Below are 16,595 nucleotides of genomic sequence, written 5' to 3'. Positions count from 1 at the left end.
GTCTAAGTGTTACAGAAAAATCTAGGTGCGAGGCTGCTTAGTCACCCAGCTCGTCGGGCAGAGCCTGTTGGTCCCTGCGGAATAAAGGAAGGAGTCCAGCCACCAAATAGCTGTAGACCAAAGTTTATTGTGCAGCAGGTTCAAAGCGGAATGGGGTGAAAATGACTTTTAAAACTTTCCCACCATATCCAGAATACAGTTCGTACAGCATCATTGCTACATCATTGCTACATCACTGACATGTTACAAAAGGGCAGGGGTAGACAGGGGTTACACTAGTTTAACCTTGGCAAACATGTCCAGACAAGTCCTTGGTACAAGAATAGCATAAGCAGACATGTCAGGGCAAGACCCAGGTATAAGATTAGCATAGGCAAACACCTCTGAGTCCTACCGCCCAAAGTACAATAGAACTTCCTTTGCATGTCTGGACCCCTTGGCAAGTCTGGTGATGGGATTAGGCTTTCCTTGGCCAACAATCAGCTCAGCAGTTGTCACCTCTGGTCACTTCCTGAGGTAGGAGGTGTGTATACATGTCCTCATGCTTGGGGAAGTGGCAGGGAAAAGAGTTGTTTTTCCAAGGGCAAAATAGTGTTGAAATGGCGGAAACTGGCAAAGGAGTTGATTTTACATGATAGTTAAAGCTAGGTAACTTCCCTGAGCTGTCAAGTCGAAAGGATACATTTGTGCATTATATTTGTAACATTTAACAACTTTAAAGATGTGCCCCCCCCCCCCCGTAATTTCTGTAACAATAAGCATACTTGAAATCACAAGCTGCCTTCTGCCCTAAGGGTGGAATGTCTTTGAAAAGACGGTTTTGATGTCGTGAAAACGCTTGGCAATTGTTCTGAAAAGGGGTTTTTGGCCCCACCTATTTGGGTACAGTGGTACCTCTGGTTGCGAACTTAATCCATTCCGGAGGCCCGTTCGTAACCGGAAACTGCTCATAACATGAGGCGAGCTTTCGCTAATGGCACCTCTCGCTGCTGCCACGCCACCGGAGCGCAATTTCCGCTTGCATTCCGGGGCAAAGGTCACAACAAGGGACATCTACTTCTGGGTCAGCAGAGCGCGTAACCCGAAGGATTCATAAGGAAGACAGTACGTAACATGAGGTACCACTGTACATGGTACCTATAATATGTCACTGTAACCATTGTATCTTGGCTTTCTTTAGTGCTGGAATTCAGCTGTGTACAGAGGTTCTCTGGAAGTCTCCTGTCCAAGCTCTGATGAGACCATGACCTGCTCAGTTTTTGTAAGGATTACCAGAAATAACCACAAAATATTTGGGCTTTCTTTTCCCTCCACCATTGCGATAAAACCTTTACCTAGTAGAATAAACAGATTTAATGAGACAAGTGATCCATTTGCCACAAACATCATTGGGGAGGAAAGGAGTAGGATGAAAGCCACAAACCATAATTGGTTTGTGTAAAATGTGGTTGAGTTTTTATGACTTGCTGTTCATGTCTTCGCTCTCTTCAGGCACTCTTTTTTGCCCATAAGAAAATGAGAATAAAAGGCCTGTTAAATACAATGAAAGGAAAAAATCCAAAATCCAGTTCACTTACTGCACTGGCTCATTTATTAAATGTCTGAGTCTATATAAGCATAAAGGTAAAGGTAAAGGTACCCCTGCCCGTACGGGCCAGTCTTGACAGACTCTGGGGTTGTGCTCCCATCTCACTTAAGAGGCCAAGGGCCAGCGCTGTCCGGAGACACTTCCGGGTCACGTGGCCAGCGTGACATCGCTGCTCTGGCCAGAGCCAGAGCCAGAGCCGCACACGGAAACGCCGTTTACCTTCCCGCTGGTAAGCGGTCCCTATTTATCTACTTGCACCCGGAGGTGCTTTCGAACTGCTAGGTTGGCAGGCGCTGGGACCGAGCAGCGGGAGCGCACCCCGCCGCAGGGATTCGAACCGCCGACCTTTCGATCGGCAAGCCCTAGGCGCTGAGGCTTTAACCCACAGCGCCACCTGCGTCCCCTTATATAAGCATACATTTCATTAAATGGAATAACCAGGCACAAGTGTGTTTTATATTTGAAGTGCAAAAAAGACAAAAGTTTAACTTTGTTTTATTGGTATAATAGTATAAAAATAGTTTAAAAACAACAGCCACCATCTGAGGCTGAGGGGACGGACACACACACACACACACACACGTATATACAGTACATAAGGATGATTTGCTGAAAAGCTAATGCTAAAATATAACTTGGCATAATTACATATTTAACCTAGTTTACAGTCAAGAATAAAGTGAAAATAGGAGACAGCAATGCTTGGATACATTTTGCACAGCTGAGAAATACATTGTTTGGGAAGCCTGCAGAAAAGCTGGGCTGCTTTAAACAGAGAGGACTGATAACATGTTACAGTTCCTATTGTGATATGAAAGGTTTACAAATAAGCAGACACCCTAAAAACCTGTCCACGTCCTTTGTTAATCACCTTAGAGACAAACTTTAATGTGGCAGGGAGAGTTTCTGCTAAAGTGTTAGTGAAACTTGGGTGTTTAAACCAAATAATGGTGATTTAGAGCCTGTTTACATGACAAACTGAGTGAGTTAGAAGATAAACTGAATTAACCCCTGGCTCTTGGGCATTTTCTTCCTCCATTGAATGCCATGGAAGAATCCTGCTTAAGAGTTAAGTGTGCTTATAGTATTGAAATCCTGATGCTCAGATAGGCATATATCCCATTAAAGCTTATACATCTAAATCTTATTACAGCAGTAGCAAATGAATATTTAAAAATACTCATATGGGCAATAAATAGTTCTTGGTACCCCTACATTTACATAGAGGGTCCATAGCAACAAGTATAATAAAGCTATAAGCATGCCAGGCTTATTTTCTGGTAAATAAAATTAGGGAGGAGAGGTGATAAATTATGTGCAAGCCACAATTTAAGTTGAAGGAGAGTTTCCAAAATGAGAAAACACTCTTTACCCTACATAGCAGGCAATAATACTGTTCCTGTGTATGGCTTCTGCAGCTGCAGAACCATACGAGTACCTTCCATTCTGTTGCAAACTGCATGTGCGTGGATGGCAAATAATGGCGAGAACATCTCACCCTTACACTAAATACACCCCTAACTGAGGATTTTATTACAACGCGAGTGAGAGCTAGTTTAGCAAAGATAAATGGGCTCTGCAGCTGGGGACAAGTGGTCCAGTCTACCACGCATCCCATGTGGTGCCCCCAATTAGTTTTGGGTGCTGGGACGCCGATACCTCATAAAAGGAGCGTTTGCTTTCCTTGGTGTTGTTTTGTAGACAGAGCATTGCCAAAGCATTGCTCCCTTTTTCACTTGAAACGGGTGCTGCTTTGCTGGTGGAGTTGCTCACAAGTCACAAGGAAGAGGTGGTTTCACGCAGTAAGATGGCTGGAGATGTCCAAGCCAGTGGATCTGTCCCAGCGGGAGTGTGGGAAGCACTCTTTGGTTTGAAATGAACTTCACTGTAAAATTTCTGCTTATGAAGAACGACGGTTCATTTCCCCTTCCAAATCAGGCAGTTGTCTAGAAGATGGTACTACGCGTTGTATCGTTTGGTGGTGGTGGGGTACTTGTAAAAAATGCTGTTGAGGTGGAACAGTCAGTATGGTGGGTAGTGCTTTTAACCCTTACCCCTCCCGCCGTTTTTCTGAGCAATGCTTCTATCACACCTGGAAAGAGAGAGGTATGCCCTGTGTCGTCGTGAAGAGCGATGCACTCCAGGTTCTGGGATCCAGGGTGATTATGTCCATTTCACCAGAGCAGAATGTTGAAAATCAAATGCCACTGCCCAGGTTTCTCTATGGTCAGGCACATGCTGCTTCCGATGTCCTGTTGGAAAGCTGCTGCGATGTCATTTCACTTGTTGCCACTGGCTGGTGAGATGTCACAGGCTCTGAAATGTCAATCGGTTCAGCAACATTGAACAGAAAATCTTTACCAACGTGACTAAGAATTTTAAAAATATGTCAAAGAGTGGGGGTGGGGAGAATTCCCATTAGTCATGAGGGTGGAGTATGGATCAAAAAGTCAATAAAGAAGAACAAAACATAGGCTAAGAGGCTATGATCGGTCAAGGTCACCCAGTGAGCTTCATAGCTGAGTGGGGATTTGAACTCTAGTCTCCCATGTCTTAATCCAGGGGTGGGGTACTTTTGGCCTTGCAGATCTCACTAAACTACAAATCCCACCATTCCAGGCCATTGGCCATGCTTGCTGGGGCTGAGGAGAGTTGTAGTTCAGCAACATCTGCAGAGGCAAAGGTTCCCCACCCCTATCCTAATCCAACACGCTAACCCATGGGTTGGCAAACTAAGGCCCACAGATGGTCCAGGAATCGCCGCGTGGATCAGCGTGGGATCGTACGGGCTGCGCCATTTCCCCCCCTCTCCCTCACACACACTGCGGCGGTGCCTTCTCCCTCCCTCCTCCTGGCTTCTCCCTGCCCTGCCTAGAGGAGGAAGGGGGCTGGGCTTAGTTGAGCCACGGTTGGTCGAGTGCCATTTTAAGCATCCCCTCTCTGGAGCCAGCCCTTTCATGTCACTCATTGTCCCTCTGCTGCCGCCGCCAGCCCCTGCCGCTCTCAAGGCACAGGTAAGCGGCCACTGGGGCTCGTCCGGTGTTGTGGAGATGGGAGGGGAGAGTTGGAGGGGGATTTTTTTCTCCAAAATATAGTCTGGCCCCCCACAAGGTCTGATGGACAGTGGACCAGCCCTCTGCAGAAAAAGTTTGCTGACCACTGCTCTAACCACTACACCACTCAGAACTAGCACTCTGAATTGTTCTCAGAAGTTAGAAAAAAGTGCAGACGAGCAAACACGGCCTATCAGCAGACAGAGTAGCAGAGTTCAGTAATGGCCAAAGCTTTGGAAGTTTGAGACTTATTCCACTTTGCAACTAATTTTATGACTGCAAAGGAGTCTAAATACAAAGTAGTTTCTGAGTTTGTATTTAGATTGTAAGTCTGCAGTCACATATGTTACGTTCCACAGGCCGAACTATTTGACACAGCATCTCTTGTAAATAAAATAAATAAAATTAATTTTAAACTTCATCTCTATTATCCTGCAGTATGTGTTGCTTTCCATAATACTATTGCAGTGGTTCCCGCTAGTGCATCACATCCATGTATGTTCTGAAGAATTCATTTATAGTTGAAGAATACATTTAACCAATCCCTGATTTTTTTCAAGTAAAACTGATGCAAATTGAAATGTTTCATGGTTATTTGGTTCTGGGGTGGTAGTTGAAAATACCACTTTGTGTATATCACTAGCTCCATTGGCCTAACATTATGAAAACTGGAACTGCCTTCTTGCCTGCATACATTAGAAGAACCAGCTACTAGAATTGCTCTTTCATTCACCGAAAGGGGAACCTGAAGACAACAAATGTAACTTGCAGCCAGAGGCATTTTTAACAGGCAGTTGCCCTGAAGAACAAACTCACTGACCCCCCAACTCCCTTCTTTCAAAGGTCAGGTTTAATTTTCAAGATTGCGTGCTAGGGGTGTGGAGACATTCTTTTACATATTTATTTACATTGTGGAATATAGGCTAGGGAAGTTGGAGCGTTCTTAAGAAGCAGAGGGCATAATGTTTTCAGAGTGTGGCTTCATTCCCTTTTACGAAGTTACAGTGCTAAGTGTTATTTTTTGCTGAGCTGAAACATTCCTGGTTTGGGAGGGGTTGTGTGTTGTTGTTTTTTAAAGTATGATTTTAGCTTGTTGCTTTTAGTCCTGTAAACCTCTTACTATATTTTTTATGAATTCGTGGGCAGCACGCCAGGGAAAGGGCCCATTGCACTAGTGGGACTAGAAATATTGTTAAATAAATAGGATTGCATCCAATGCTGGCCTTACTCAAAGTAGACCCACTGAAATTAATCAACATGATGAACTTGGGCTCATTAATTTCAGTGGGCCTAGTCTGTACTGAGCTTAGCTGGATACAACCCATAAAAAGCAAACATTCATTTCCTAACATGGCTACAGTTTAAGTTGAGCATGTAATGAGCCTAAGGATCTGCTTGCAATTTTTGGTCACAGCCCTGGAACATGTAAACTATGAACAATGGTTTGTTTCCAGTGGTAACCTAAGGGTCTATGAAAAGATACCTATTGCATTTATATGCTGCCTTTCTTCTTGGTGGTGTGCATGGTTCTTCTACCCCTATTATTCTGGTAACTAGGTTGTGAGATAGGCTAGGCTAAGAGACAACTGATGAGCTTGACGGCTAAGTGCAGATTTTAACCTGGGTCTCTGAATTCCTAGCAGGGCTCTCAACCACACCACAATTTCCTACATTGGTTGGTCACAAAGGCATCGGAACTTACTGCGGCGGCGGCATCGGAGGAATGTTGGCACTATGACGAGAGCAAGGACGAGGATAACAATGGAAGCTGTTATAAAACCATGAGGAGGAGGCGGTGAAGATGGATTGGGGCACTTCCCTATTGCTGAAACGAGAGAATTGAAGATAAATCTGAGACTGCACTGAAGAGCCCAAGGGGCACATGAGAAGCAATACTTTGGGGCACTAAGTGTCACTGATCTGAGTGGAGCACTCCAACATTAAGTTAGTTTTCCTTTCTCCTGTTTAAACTTGAAACCCGCCTACATACAGAAATCATGGCCATTGCTCAATGTCTTACATTTCCCTCCATCTACTTGATAATATTGTAGGGATAAACAAATGGATACCACATTCCAAGCTGAGGCACAGGAATATTTGCTGCCTGTGCGCGCGCACACACACACAAAAGCACATACACAGGAACATACAAATAGTCCAAGACAGTGACTCGGTTTTGCATTTCTCATTGGTTCAGCTAAATAGTTACAATGCTATCTATATTTTTTGCTAGTGTTTCTGGTACTGTTCAAGATGGAATCCATGAAAAAGCAGAAATGTTCCATCAGCTGACCAAATATTTTCAGCTGTGATGCTAAACTTCTATAGGAAGTAATAATAATAATTTAAAAAGTTTGGAAAGATACAGTGTCTTCCTAACAACACACAGCTATTTTAGATCCAGAGATAAAGACTTGCCAAATTAATGGTCATTCATCATTTGTAGATCTCCCTATATGGAACCAATCTCATTTGAAAAATTCTGAGGTTTAGTCCTTGTAAGTTTTCTGAATGGCTATATTTCACAAATGAGAAACACTGTCTCAATGTATGATTGAGGGAACTTACACACGAGGTAGTCGGTGGACACTTGTAAACCTGCATAATGTATTCGACATTGGACCAAGATATCTTCAGACACGTTTTGCTGTAAGTTGCCAGTAATATTAAAACTTTCAGTGTAGTTGTCCTTTATGGAAATATAGGAACACCACACTGTCTCATTATTGACCAACCAAGACATCGTAGCCTCTGGATAGCCTCCATGAGAAGAACACATCAGTGTCAACTGAGCTGGGCCACAGGGATTATGTGATACATGTATGACAGGCTTCCTATAGTCAGCTAGAGGGAGGAAAAGACAGTAAGATCACAAGTTACACTTGTACATATTGAGATGTCAAACAGTGTTATTGGCACTATGCTTAAGGATTGTTTTTCTACAGAACCATCAAATTTAATCTGACTTGCACTGGAACAGCAGAGTGCTCTTTAGGAAATCCCATTCATTTCAAGGGGAGACACTCGTGGAGGTTCCTGCCACGGCTTGTAATCTAAATGGTGCTATATTACTAAGAATTCTAAATTACTTTCTATGGTAAGAGTTCTTATTATAACGGGTTAATAGCATCCTTTCTCTCAAATTCACATTCCCCTCATAGCAACGTTGAATAATGTTGGACCCAAGAGACTATATGTTTGTTTGTGTCTGTTAATTATTTGCATTTAAGTTAAATAAAATAACACTAAACAAATTCAAAAGCATTTATATATTTATAATTAACACTTTTACTTGAATGAGTAATAATATATTATTCTGGAATGAATGTTACTGTACTATTAATATCTTACTGTTACTTCTACCACTGTCTTTTATAATTCATGGAGACTGTGTTTACATCAAATGTTGTGGTATTTAGATTTTATGTTTATTTCATATATGATGCCTTCTGAGGGCTTGACCCTAAAAGGAGGCATAAAATAATACTCTGCTGCTCGTTGTCATAGCACCTAAAGGGATACGGTAGTTTTTAGGATAACTTAAGCAATATTTTGCGGGACGCGGGTGGCGCTGTGGGTTAAACCACAGAGCCTAGGACTTGCCGATCAGAAGGTCGGCGGTTCGAATCCCTGCAACGGGGTGAGCTCCCGTTGCTCCGTCCCTGCTCCTGTCAACCTAGCAGTTCAAAAGCACATCAAAGTGCAAGTAGATAAACAGGTACCGCTCCAACTGGAAGGTAAACGGCATTTCCGTGTGCTGCTCTGGTTTGCCAGAAGCGGCTTAGTCATGCTGGCCACATGACCCGGAAGCTGTACGCCGGCTCCCTTGGCCAGTAAAGCGAGATGAGCGCCGCAACCCCAGAGTCAGCCACGGCTGGACCTAATGGTCAGGGGCCCTTTACCTTTACTTTAAGCAATATTTAGCAGCAATAATATTGAGTGGACAGAGCTGAGCTGGGTCAGTGGATGGAGTCTGGAACGTAACTGGGAAGCAGAGGACCACTAGTCACCAATGCTTGTGAAAATGTGTTTCATTTCCTATTTTCAAAAGAAGTTCTCAGCTTCCATTTGTCAGCCGTCTTGGAAGTGCTGCACAAAACGCTTTGGCAATCCTAGGCCTGGGGTTTGGGAAGCACTTGTGGGGAGATAAGGATTTGGCCCACTGGGCCAAAATGTCCCCCTGACTCTGCTGTAAGGCCTATGGCATGTCTAAGTAGAAAGCAGCAGTGGTTCCTGGGAAGGAGACCAACCGTAAGTGGAGCCAGAGTCAATGACAGGCAGAGCAAGCTAATTTCACTCCCAATCTCCCCACCCCACCCCCACTAAATTCTATTTGGGCAGCACTGAGACTAAGGAGGAGGAAGCTTGCAGGCAATGCCACCCATTGGGCTGGTTGTGAAGAAACAGGGAAGTTGGAGCTGGCTGAGGAGAGATAGGTTGGTGGAGCAGTGCTCTATTTGCCCCAGGGAACCAGCCTCCGCTGGTAGAAAAGTGACTCAAAATGAACAGCCCCTGTCTAACACAAATGAATAGAACCCTTAAGCATTGCTTGGGTACTTTAAATCCTGTTTTGCTAGACAAGCACTTACCTGACACTGATAAATGTACCCATTTTTCACCTTTGTGTTCTTCCCCCAGTAATATGATACACCTATATTTGCCTTGATCAGACACATTCACACGGGAGATCCAAAGTGTAAGAGTCTTCTCATCCATCTTTGTCCTGTTCTGGAAATGTATGTCTTTTACGGTGTTTTCTTCGCCGTTGCTGTAAGCTATCACAACCAGGTCAGATATACCAGGGCCTACGTATTTCTGCCAGTAGATCCTGTAAGATGCCAGGGGCCGTTGCATTTTGTAGTTACAAGGGAGTGTGGCTACACCCCCTATTTTGGCTGTTACCATGACAGGGTCTGGGGAGGAAGAAAACAAGAAACAGGATCTCGTGAAACAGATGCTTGTTCTTCAAGTCCTTCCTCACATCTCTGTGTTGAAACAATACTTTGCAAAAAGGGAAGGGAGATTCAGATATGCAACACACACTGGCCATCAGTCATTAATGAAACAAGGATTTCTGAAGGAGTTCAACCTACTATTAATTCCACAATCAGTTCCCATTAGTAGTGCAATAAATTTCCCCATACTCTCCCACAAATATACCTCTCTTTGACTTGTCAATGACTGTTTGCAGCCTCCATTATTTCTGCTTTCTGTTTCTCCTTCTATCCCATTTCCCCGATTGCATGATCCCAGAATACCAGAAATTAAATGGTAAGCATGATGATGCCACAACATGGCACAGCTTTCATATGTGATCACCTCCAAATGGGTCATTTCAGTGTGAGGAAGCTGGAGTAGCTCAGTTGGTAGACCATGGTAGGGCATAATCTCAGGGTTGAGAGATCAAGCACCACGTTGAGCAAAAGTTTCCTGCATTGCTATATGATCTTTGTGGTACCTTCCAACTCTATGACTTTTTAGCACATTTGCCCTCATTCTGAATGGGGCAGGTAGGGGAGAGAGAGCAACACAAAGCATGGAAGAGATCTAAATAAGAGTAACTGGAATTACAATATGGAACGAGTAAAGAGGGAAGCACTTTGTCACCTTTTAGCATAGTTCTCTGAAAAATTGCCAAGAGAGGGGTGTATTTTCATGGGGGAAGCGAGAGAACATTTTTTCAAAACACACACTCTTCAGCTTAGTCCTACTTAGGAGAAAACGCCATTATGAGGGGCTTTATTGTCTGAATCATGCTTGTCTGGATGAAGGATAAAGAGAGGTGTATGAGTGTGTGGAGAAGTCAGCCTATTGTATAAAGTCAACTTTGTTGTTGTTCTGCTCGCTTTTGCCTCCAGCCTTACCCACCACTAGAATGTGGCTCCCAAAAGGTTATCCAGAGGGAATGAAAAAGCTTCCCCAACATCTATTCCATTGTTCTACTCCGGTTTGCCTTTTCTCCTTGAACTATTGGTTTGCACGCTTGTAGGCATTTTCCCTGCTGTCAGGACTGTTGTTGCTGTTGTGTGGTGGTTAAGAGCGGTAGTCACGTAATCTGGGGGACTGGGTTCACGTCTCCGCTCTTCCACATGCAGCTGCTGGGTGACCTTGGGCCAGTCACACTTCTTTGAAGTCTCTCAGCCCCACTCATCTCACAGAGTGTTTGTTGTGGGGGAGGAAGGGAAAGGAGATTGTTAGCCGCTTTGAGACTCCTGAAGGGGAGTGAAAGGCGGGATATCAAATCCAAACTCTTCTGTTTGCTTTTTAAAAAACTTCCCTAAAATAAATGAATCCAGCCTAATGTACCTGTGTCCCCCCCCCCCCCGTCTTCAGTTGTGATTTGTGTATTGTAAGGGGTTGGATTAAATGACCACTAGGGTCTCTTCCAACTCTACAATTCTATGATTCTATGTACATATATCATGAAATAATTTGGTACAGGCTGTGAATAAAAGGGACAGAATCTTTTGACAAAATTACGGAGGATCTGGGGTTATATATGTAGAGAGTGGATTTATATAATTTAATCTCTTTAATAACTATAATAGAAAGGCAGGGTGGAAGTGATTGGCAATAAATAAGTTAATAACAGTTTTCATATACCAAAGCCCAATATAGGTTTCTGAGTTGAAACCACAGGAATAACTTGGTAGCATTTAATTATTTATGGAATTTATGTAGTGCCCAATTAGCCACATCCCCTGGGTGGTTCACAAATTTAAAAACGATAAAATACAACTACTATTTTCCCCCAAAAAACCCACAAAATCATAAAAATAGTATATAAAAATGGCACAGAAATCATCATAAAGCCATCATGAGGCAGCATAAGATGAAGAGCAATAAAAACAGCACTAAAACCCAGCCAAGGGGGAAAACAAAATACTTCAAGGAACTAAAATGTACTAGAACCATAGTTACTGAGAGAACACCATTTGCTAAAATGCAGCTGGGCTATGTTTAGAGTAAATACAGCAGAATTTGGCAACTGAAAATTGTTTGTAGAAAGGATCTGTCAAGATAGAGATTATATAGAACTTTCCCTACCATTAGACAGAGGGAAGTGGCTGCCTCAGGTTGTGAATTTGGGGTGTGATAAAAGTTCAGCTTATGGGACGCAGGTGGCGCTGTGGGTTAAAGCCTCAGCGCCTAGGACTTGCCGATCGAAAGGTCAGCGGTTCGAATCCCTGCGGCGGGGTGCGCTCCCGCTGCTCGGTCCCAGTGCCTGCCAACCTAGCAGTTCGAAAGCACCTCCGGGTGCAAGTAGATAAATAGGGACCGCTTACCAGCGGGAAGGTAAACGGCGTTTCCGTGTGCGACTCTGGCTCGCCAGAGCAGCGATGTCACGCTGGCCACGTGACCCGGAAGTGTCTCCGGACAGCGCTGGCCCCTGGCCTCTTAAGTGAGATGGGCGCACAACCCCAGAGTCTGTCAAGACTGGCCCGTACGGGCAGGGGTACCTTTACCTTTACCTAAAAGTTCAGCAAACGGTTCTTTATTATTTATCATTGCTGTGTGTTTTTTGCTGCCAGGAAGAAGGTGCCAAAATAATTTGCATCAGGTGTGAAAATAATTTGTTCAGTCTCTGGTGCCAAAATAATTTGTCTAGCATATCTCCTGTACTTGGGTTATTTCCAAAATCCAGGGGCAATTTCTGACATTTATGGTCTGGATTTCACCTTGAGGGCTCAGTCCTATCAGCATAAGCTGCAATTCTTACAGAGGAGCAGCACAATAGTACTGTGATTGGTGTCCAGCTGTGCCTTGGGACCTCTGAGAAGAAGGCATGTGTGGTTGCCAGTCCATTTCTGTTTTAAATTCTGCATTTGGTTTTTTGCTTTACTTCTTATTATGGTTTTAACTTTTTATTCTAAAACTGCAGAGAACTTTTGTTGCTGGGTAGCATGTAAATGCTGTGAAGAAGAAGAAGAAGAAGAAGAAGAAGAAGAAGAAGAAGAAGAAGAAGGGGAGCAGGAGGAGGAGTTTGGATTTGATATCCCGCTTTATCACTACCCGAAGGAGTCTCAAAGCGGCTAACATTCTCCTTTCCCTTCCTCCCCCACAACAAACACTCTGTGAGGTGAGTGGGACTGAGAGACTTCAAAGAAGTGTGACTAGCCCAGCAGCTGCATGTGGAGGAGCGGGGAAGCGAACCCGGTTCACCAGATTACGAATCTAACGCTCTTAACCACTACACCACACTGGCTCATTTAATTAATTACTAAGTAACTATTTATTTAGATAATAACTATTTATCTAGCTAATTATTTAATGACTAAATAAAACATGACCCAATTGCATTTGGTAACCGGTTTCAGTGATCTGCCTGAAATCCTCCCATCCTTCTACTATTATCTACCACTTTTCTTACAATTCAGGGTGGTGGTGCTCTGTCACATTGTCCTAGAAAATGTTATGGGGGCAGTTTCACACCACCCTTACCACACCAACAGAGGACATCATACCAGAAAGAGACCATGGGTGTGCGGATGTCAGAGACACAACTGGTTGTGACTTGCCTAAGGTGCTTTCTGGTTGGCAGGCTAATTTTTCCCCTCTGCCCAGAAAAGCAGAACAAAAACCTGTGCAGGACAGCCGTGAGCAAGCACACAGTTACTGGAATTTTTTTGCTAATGTCACACCTACCTTTGTCTTGCATAACACCTAGGAAACTGCAAGTAGAATATGCTTACAGAACATAACAGTTGTAGACAAGAGGAACTATGCTGCCCACAAACATTCAGCAAGTTCAGTTAACTCACAGTGGAGGTGTGCTGTTGCAACAAAGCAAAAATGAAAACGAATCTGGAAACTGGAATAGACAATATACTAAATAGTCCCTGAAACTGGCCTGTGTGGGAGGCATCTCTCATTCAGCATGTGATCCTGATGAAATCGAAGGTACCAGCACCAAAACCCTGTGCATAATTTCTCTCACTGTCTCAGTGAGAGGGACTAATCTTGTTCTCTTTTCCTGCCAGTACAAAAAAATGGGCTCAGTAACTCTAATTCAAGGTCTAGCTACAGCTGCTTTACATACTATGTCACAGAAAACTGATTTTCTGCTGCATGGACAGGCAAAATATGTTTGGTACCTGCATATGTACATTATCAAATATACATTTGCTGCTTGGACACATCATATTTATATATGTACAGCAATTTGGATGGGAGCCCCATGTATAACGATCTATATCTATTTTTTAAACACTCAAATATTTACACACCCCTCTTGAATGAGGTACATGCCTTCTCTAAATTTGTTCTGTATGATGCCACACAATCAGATGTGCATCTCCTCATTTGTTTCGCTGATCGATGATGTTCTCACCAATGGAGCAACCACACATGTGGTTGGTTTTCATAGAGACCTACTTTCCTGACATTCCTCCTTTGAGATTGTTAAATCATTTCCACATTTATTAATTACGTTTTTATCCCACACTTTTCTATGAAGATTGGGGGCTTGTACACAGCCCCCCGCTTATTCTCACAATATTCCTATGAGGTAGGCTCCGCTGAGAGAAAAAACTGGCTTAAGGTGATCTTTGCAGCCAAGTGGGGATTTGAACTCGTCTCCTCAGTCTAAGGTCCAACATTCTGGCTACTGTTCCATACTGATCTTGACATGCGCTTCTCTTATTTTTCCATTGCGGTGAATACTAGAAAGGTCATGGCTTCCTGGCATCGCAAATTATTGTGTTACTACAAGATGGCCTTACTAGATCCACTTAATTCCTGATGTAGATTGTCCTTATTCCCTAGCGGGGGCGGGGACAAAACCATTTGAAGTTTTTCCTCAGCCACCTTGCAGGGAGACATAATATGTTGTCATTATCCAGGATGGTTTTAGGTTTTAGTTTTCAGTCAGGGAATCCCCTATGACCAGTGAACTTGTGACATTTAAATGAGTAAGAAAAGAAAGCAGAAGCCCAGCCTACAGCAGAAACAAGTTTGGCTTTTCAGTTCCAGATCTGGCATTTCTAGTGAATTCACTCATTCCACAAAGATTTATGAACCATGGTTTTGTACAGACTCACTCAGTAAGCAAGGAATTCTAGTTTTAAAAAATATATTATATATACAGTGGTACCTTGGGTTACATATGCTTCAGGTTACATACGCTTCAGGTTACAGACTCCGCTAACCCAGAAATAGTGCTTCAGGTTAAGAACTTTGCTTCAGGATGAGAACAGAAATTGTGCGCTGGCGGCGCGGCAGCAGCGGGAGGCCCCATTAGCTAAAGTGGTGCTTCAGGTTAAGAACAGTTTCATGTTAAGAACGGACCTCCGGAACGAATTAAGTACTTAACCCGAGGTACCACTGTATATATATATTATGGTGCCATGGTTCCATGTTATATGGAAGCTCTCTATGCATTTCCTCCCCCCCGCCAGCTTTGATTCAATTACATAATTTAGACACACTGACTGCCAACAGCCCTTGATCTGTCCCTCAGGCTGTTTTATTTTAACTGTCCCACAAGTCCACTTATAATATAGTAAATACCATAAACACTGAGTTTCATTTTATTACTGCTATTATCTGTTTTCCGTTTTACTTACAGCATAAATCTATGCATGTCTACTTAGAACAGGGCTGACCCAAGGTATTTTGGTGGCAGAAGCAAACCCCCAAATGGTGTCCCACCCCCACTAGGGAAGGAGAGGTGAGAGAAGATCTACATCAGGAATAAGGTGGAGAATAAAGTTATACATTAGGATCTGCTGCCCTATGGATCCTGCCACCTGAGGCAGTTGCCCCACCTTGTTTCATGGTGGGCTGGCCTTGACTCCACAAAACTAGAAAACTGCACAAACAAACTACATTAAAAATCTTTACCGTATTCATTCCATAAATTTTATATACTGCTCGATTGCAAAAAGTCTCAAAGCTGTTTAGAAATACATATATAAGTATTGGGCAACAATGTGAAAAGTGTGTGTGGAGAATGAGAGAGAGAGGGAGGGGGAGAGGGAAAGAGAAAGAGAGAGAAGCAATCTGAAAAGTGTGGGCTGGTGAGAATTTAAAATGGCTTTCATTTCTTTTTCAGCCTGCTATGGTCTAATTTGAGTAGAGGAAAAATAGACTAACAGTTTAAACAATGTTCCAATATGGACAAGCCCTGCATCATGTATGAGGTAATTACTGCAAGCACTTTGCAATAAACTACTTTAAAATATGATTATTATTATATTATTATTATTTGTTATGGGTCCTTAATGACTTGGAGATTTCCCAGTGACTGGACTGAGGAATTTCTTAAGAAAACTGGGGAAACCCCATGCGGTGAGAGACCATGATCTGGGAGAATCCCATGCTGGAAGGGAAACAACAGATGCAATCTTATTCTTCCCCTGGGAGATTTACTGCTATTCCAAGGCCAACCCTATCATTAATTAGAGTGAGATGGCTGCCTCAGGTGGCAGATGCTGAGAGATGGCAGCAGTAGCACCAGAACCCTGGTTGTACTTCCTGAGGTCCCCTAAAGCCATTCCCTTCTCCTAAGTCAGGATCCTGATGGTGGCCACATCTGCTTTCTGCTGGCTTGGTCACCTGACTGCCTTGCCTTGAAAGGGACCAAGGGAGCAGACAGAAAGACGGCCATCCCTGGCCGCGCACTGCAACATGCATCTCCAGTGTGCCTGCCCATGCGCTTGTATTTAGCATAAAGCCTTTCAGAGCTCTTTGAATCATTTGGTGTTGTCCACAAACATGGCCACCTCCCTGCTAGCCCTAACTCTAGATCCTGGGTCCCAGGCTAGTTAAAGTTTCAAAGGATAAAAATTGATCCCAGGACCAAATAGGCAACTTGGTGTGCCTGAACATTGCTGAAGTGATACGACTGAGCACCTCACATTGGACAACAGTCTGGCTGCTTCCAAATGCTTTCTCAAGGCAGACTCTTGTAGACTGTTACAATAATCCAACCTTGATGTAATGAGGGCGGGGAG

At 43.5% G+C, this 16,595-nt stretch overlaps 1 protein-coding gene across 2 annotated transcripts in view; it reads right to left on the bottom strand.

Moving 5' to 3' along the window:
- Window positions 1-2,527: 2,527 nt before the first annotated feature.
- The window catches only part of CD80 (CD80 molecule), a 37,999-nt gene continuing 23,931 nt past the window's right edge, over window positions 2,528-16,595 (bottom strand). For both annotated transcript variants that reach the window (XM_079974857.1, XM_079974856.1), the window contains 4 exons: window positions 9,231-9,554; window positions 7,210-7,485; window positions 6,344-6,466; window positions 2,528-3,904 (listed from right to left, as the gene is read on the bottom strand). In XM_079974857.1, the coding sequence (XP_079830983.1) occupies window positions 3,816-3,904; window positions 6,344-6,466; window positions 7,210-7,485; window positions 9,231-9,554 (812 nt within the window). In that variant the 3' untranslated portion in view covers window positions 2,528-3,815. The remainder of the gene's footprint in view (window positions 3,905-6,343; window positions 6,467-7,209; window positions 7,486-9,230; window positions 9,555-16,595) is intronic.

Source organism: Podarcis cretensis (assembly GCF_951804945.1).
Source record: "Podarcis cretensis genome assembly, chromosome: 4".
Classification (NCBI taxonomy): domain Eukaryota; kingdom Metazoa; phylum Chordata; class Lepidosauria; order Squamata; family Lacertidae; genus Podarcis; species Podarcis cretensis.
Note: the sequence above shows the minus strand (reverse complement) of the source record. Positions and strands in the feature narration are given on the sequence as shown.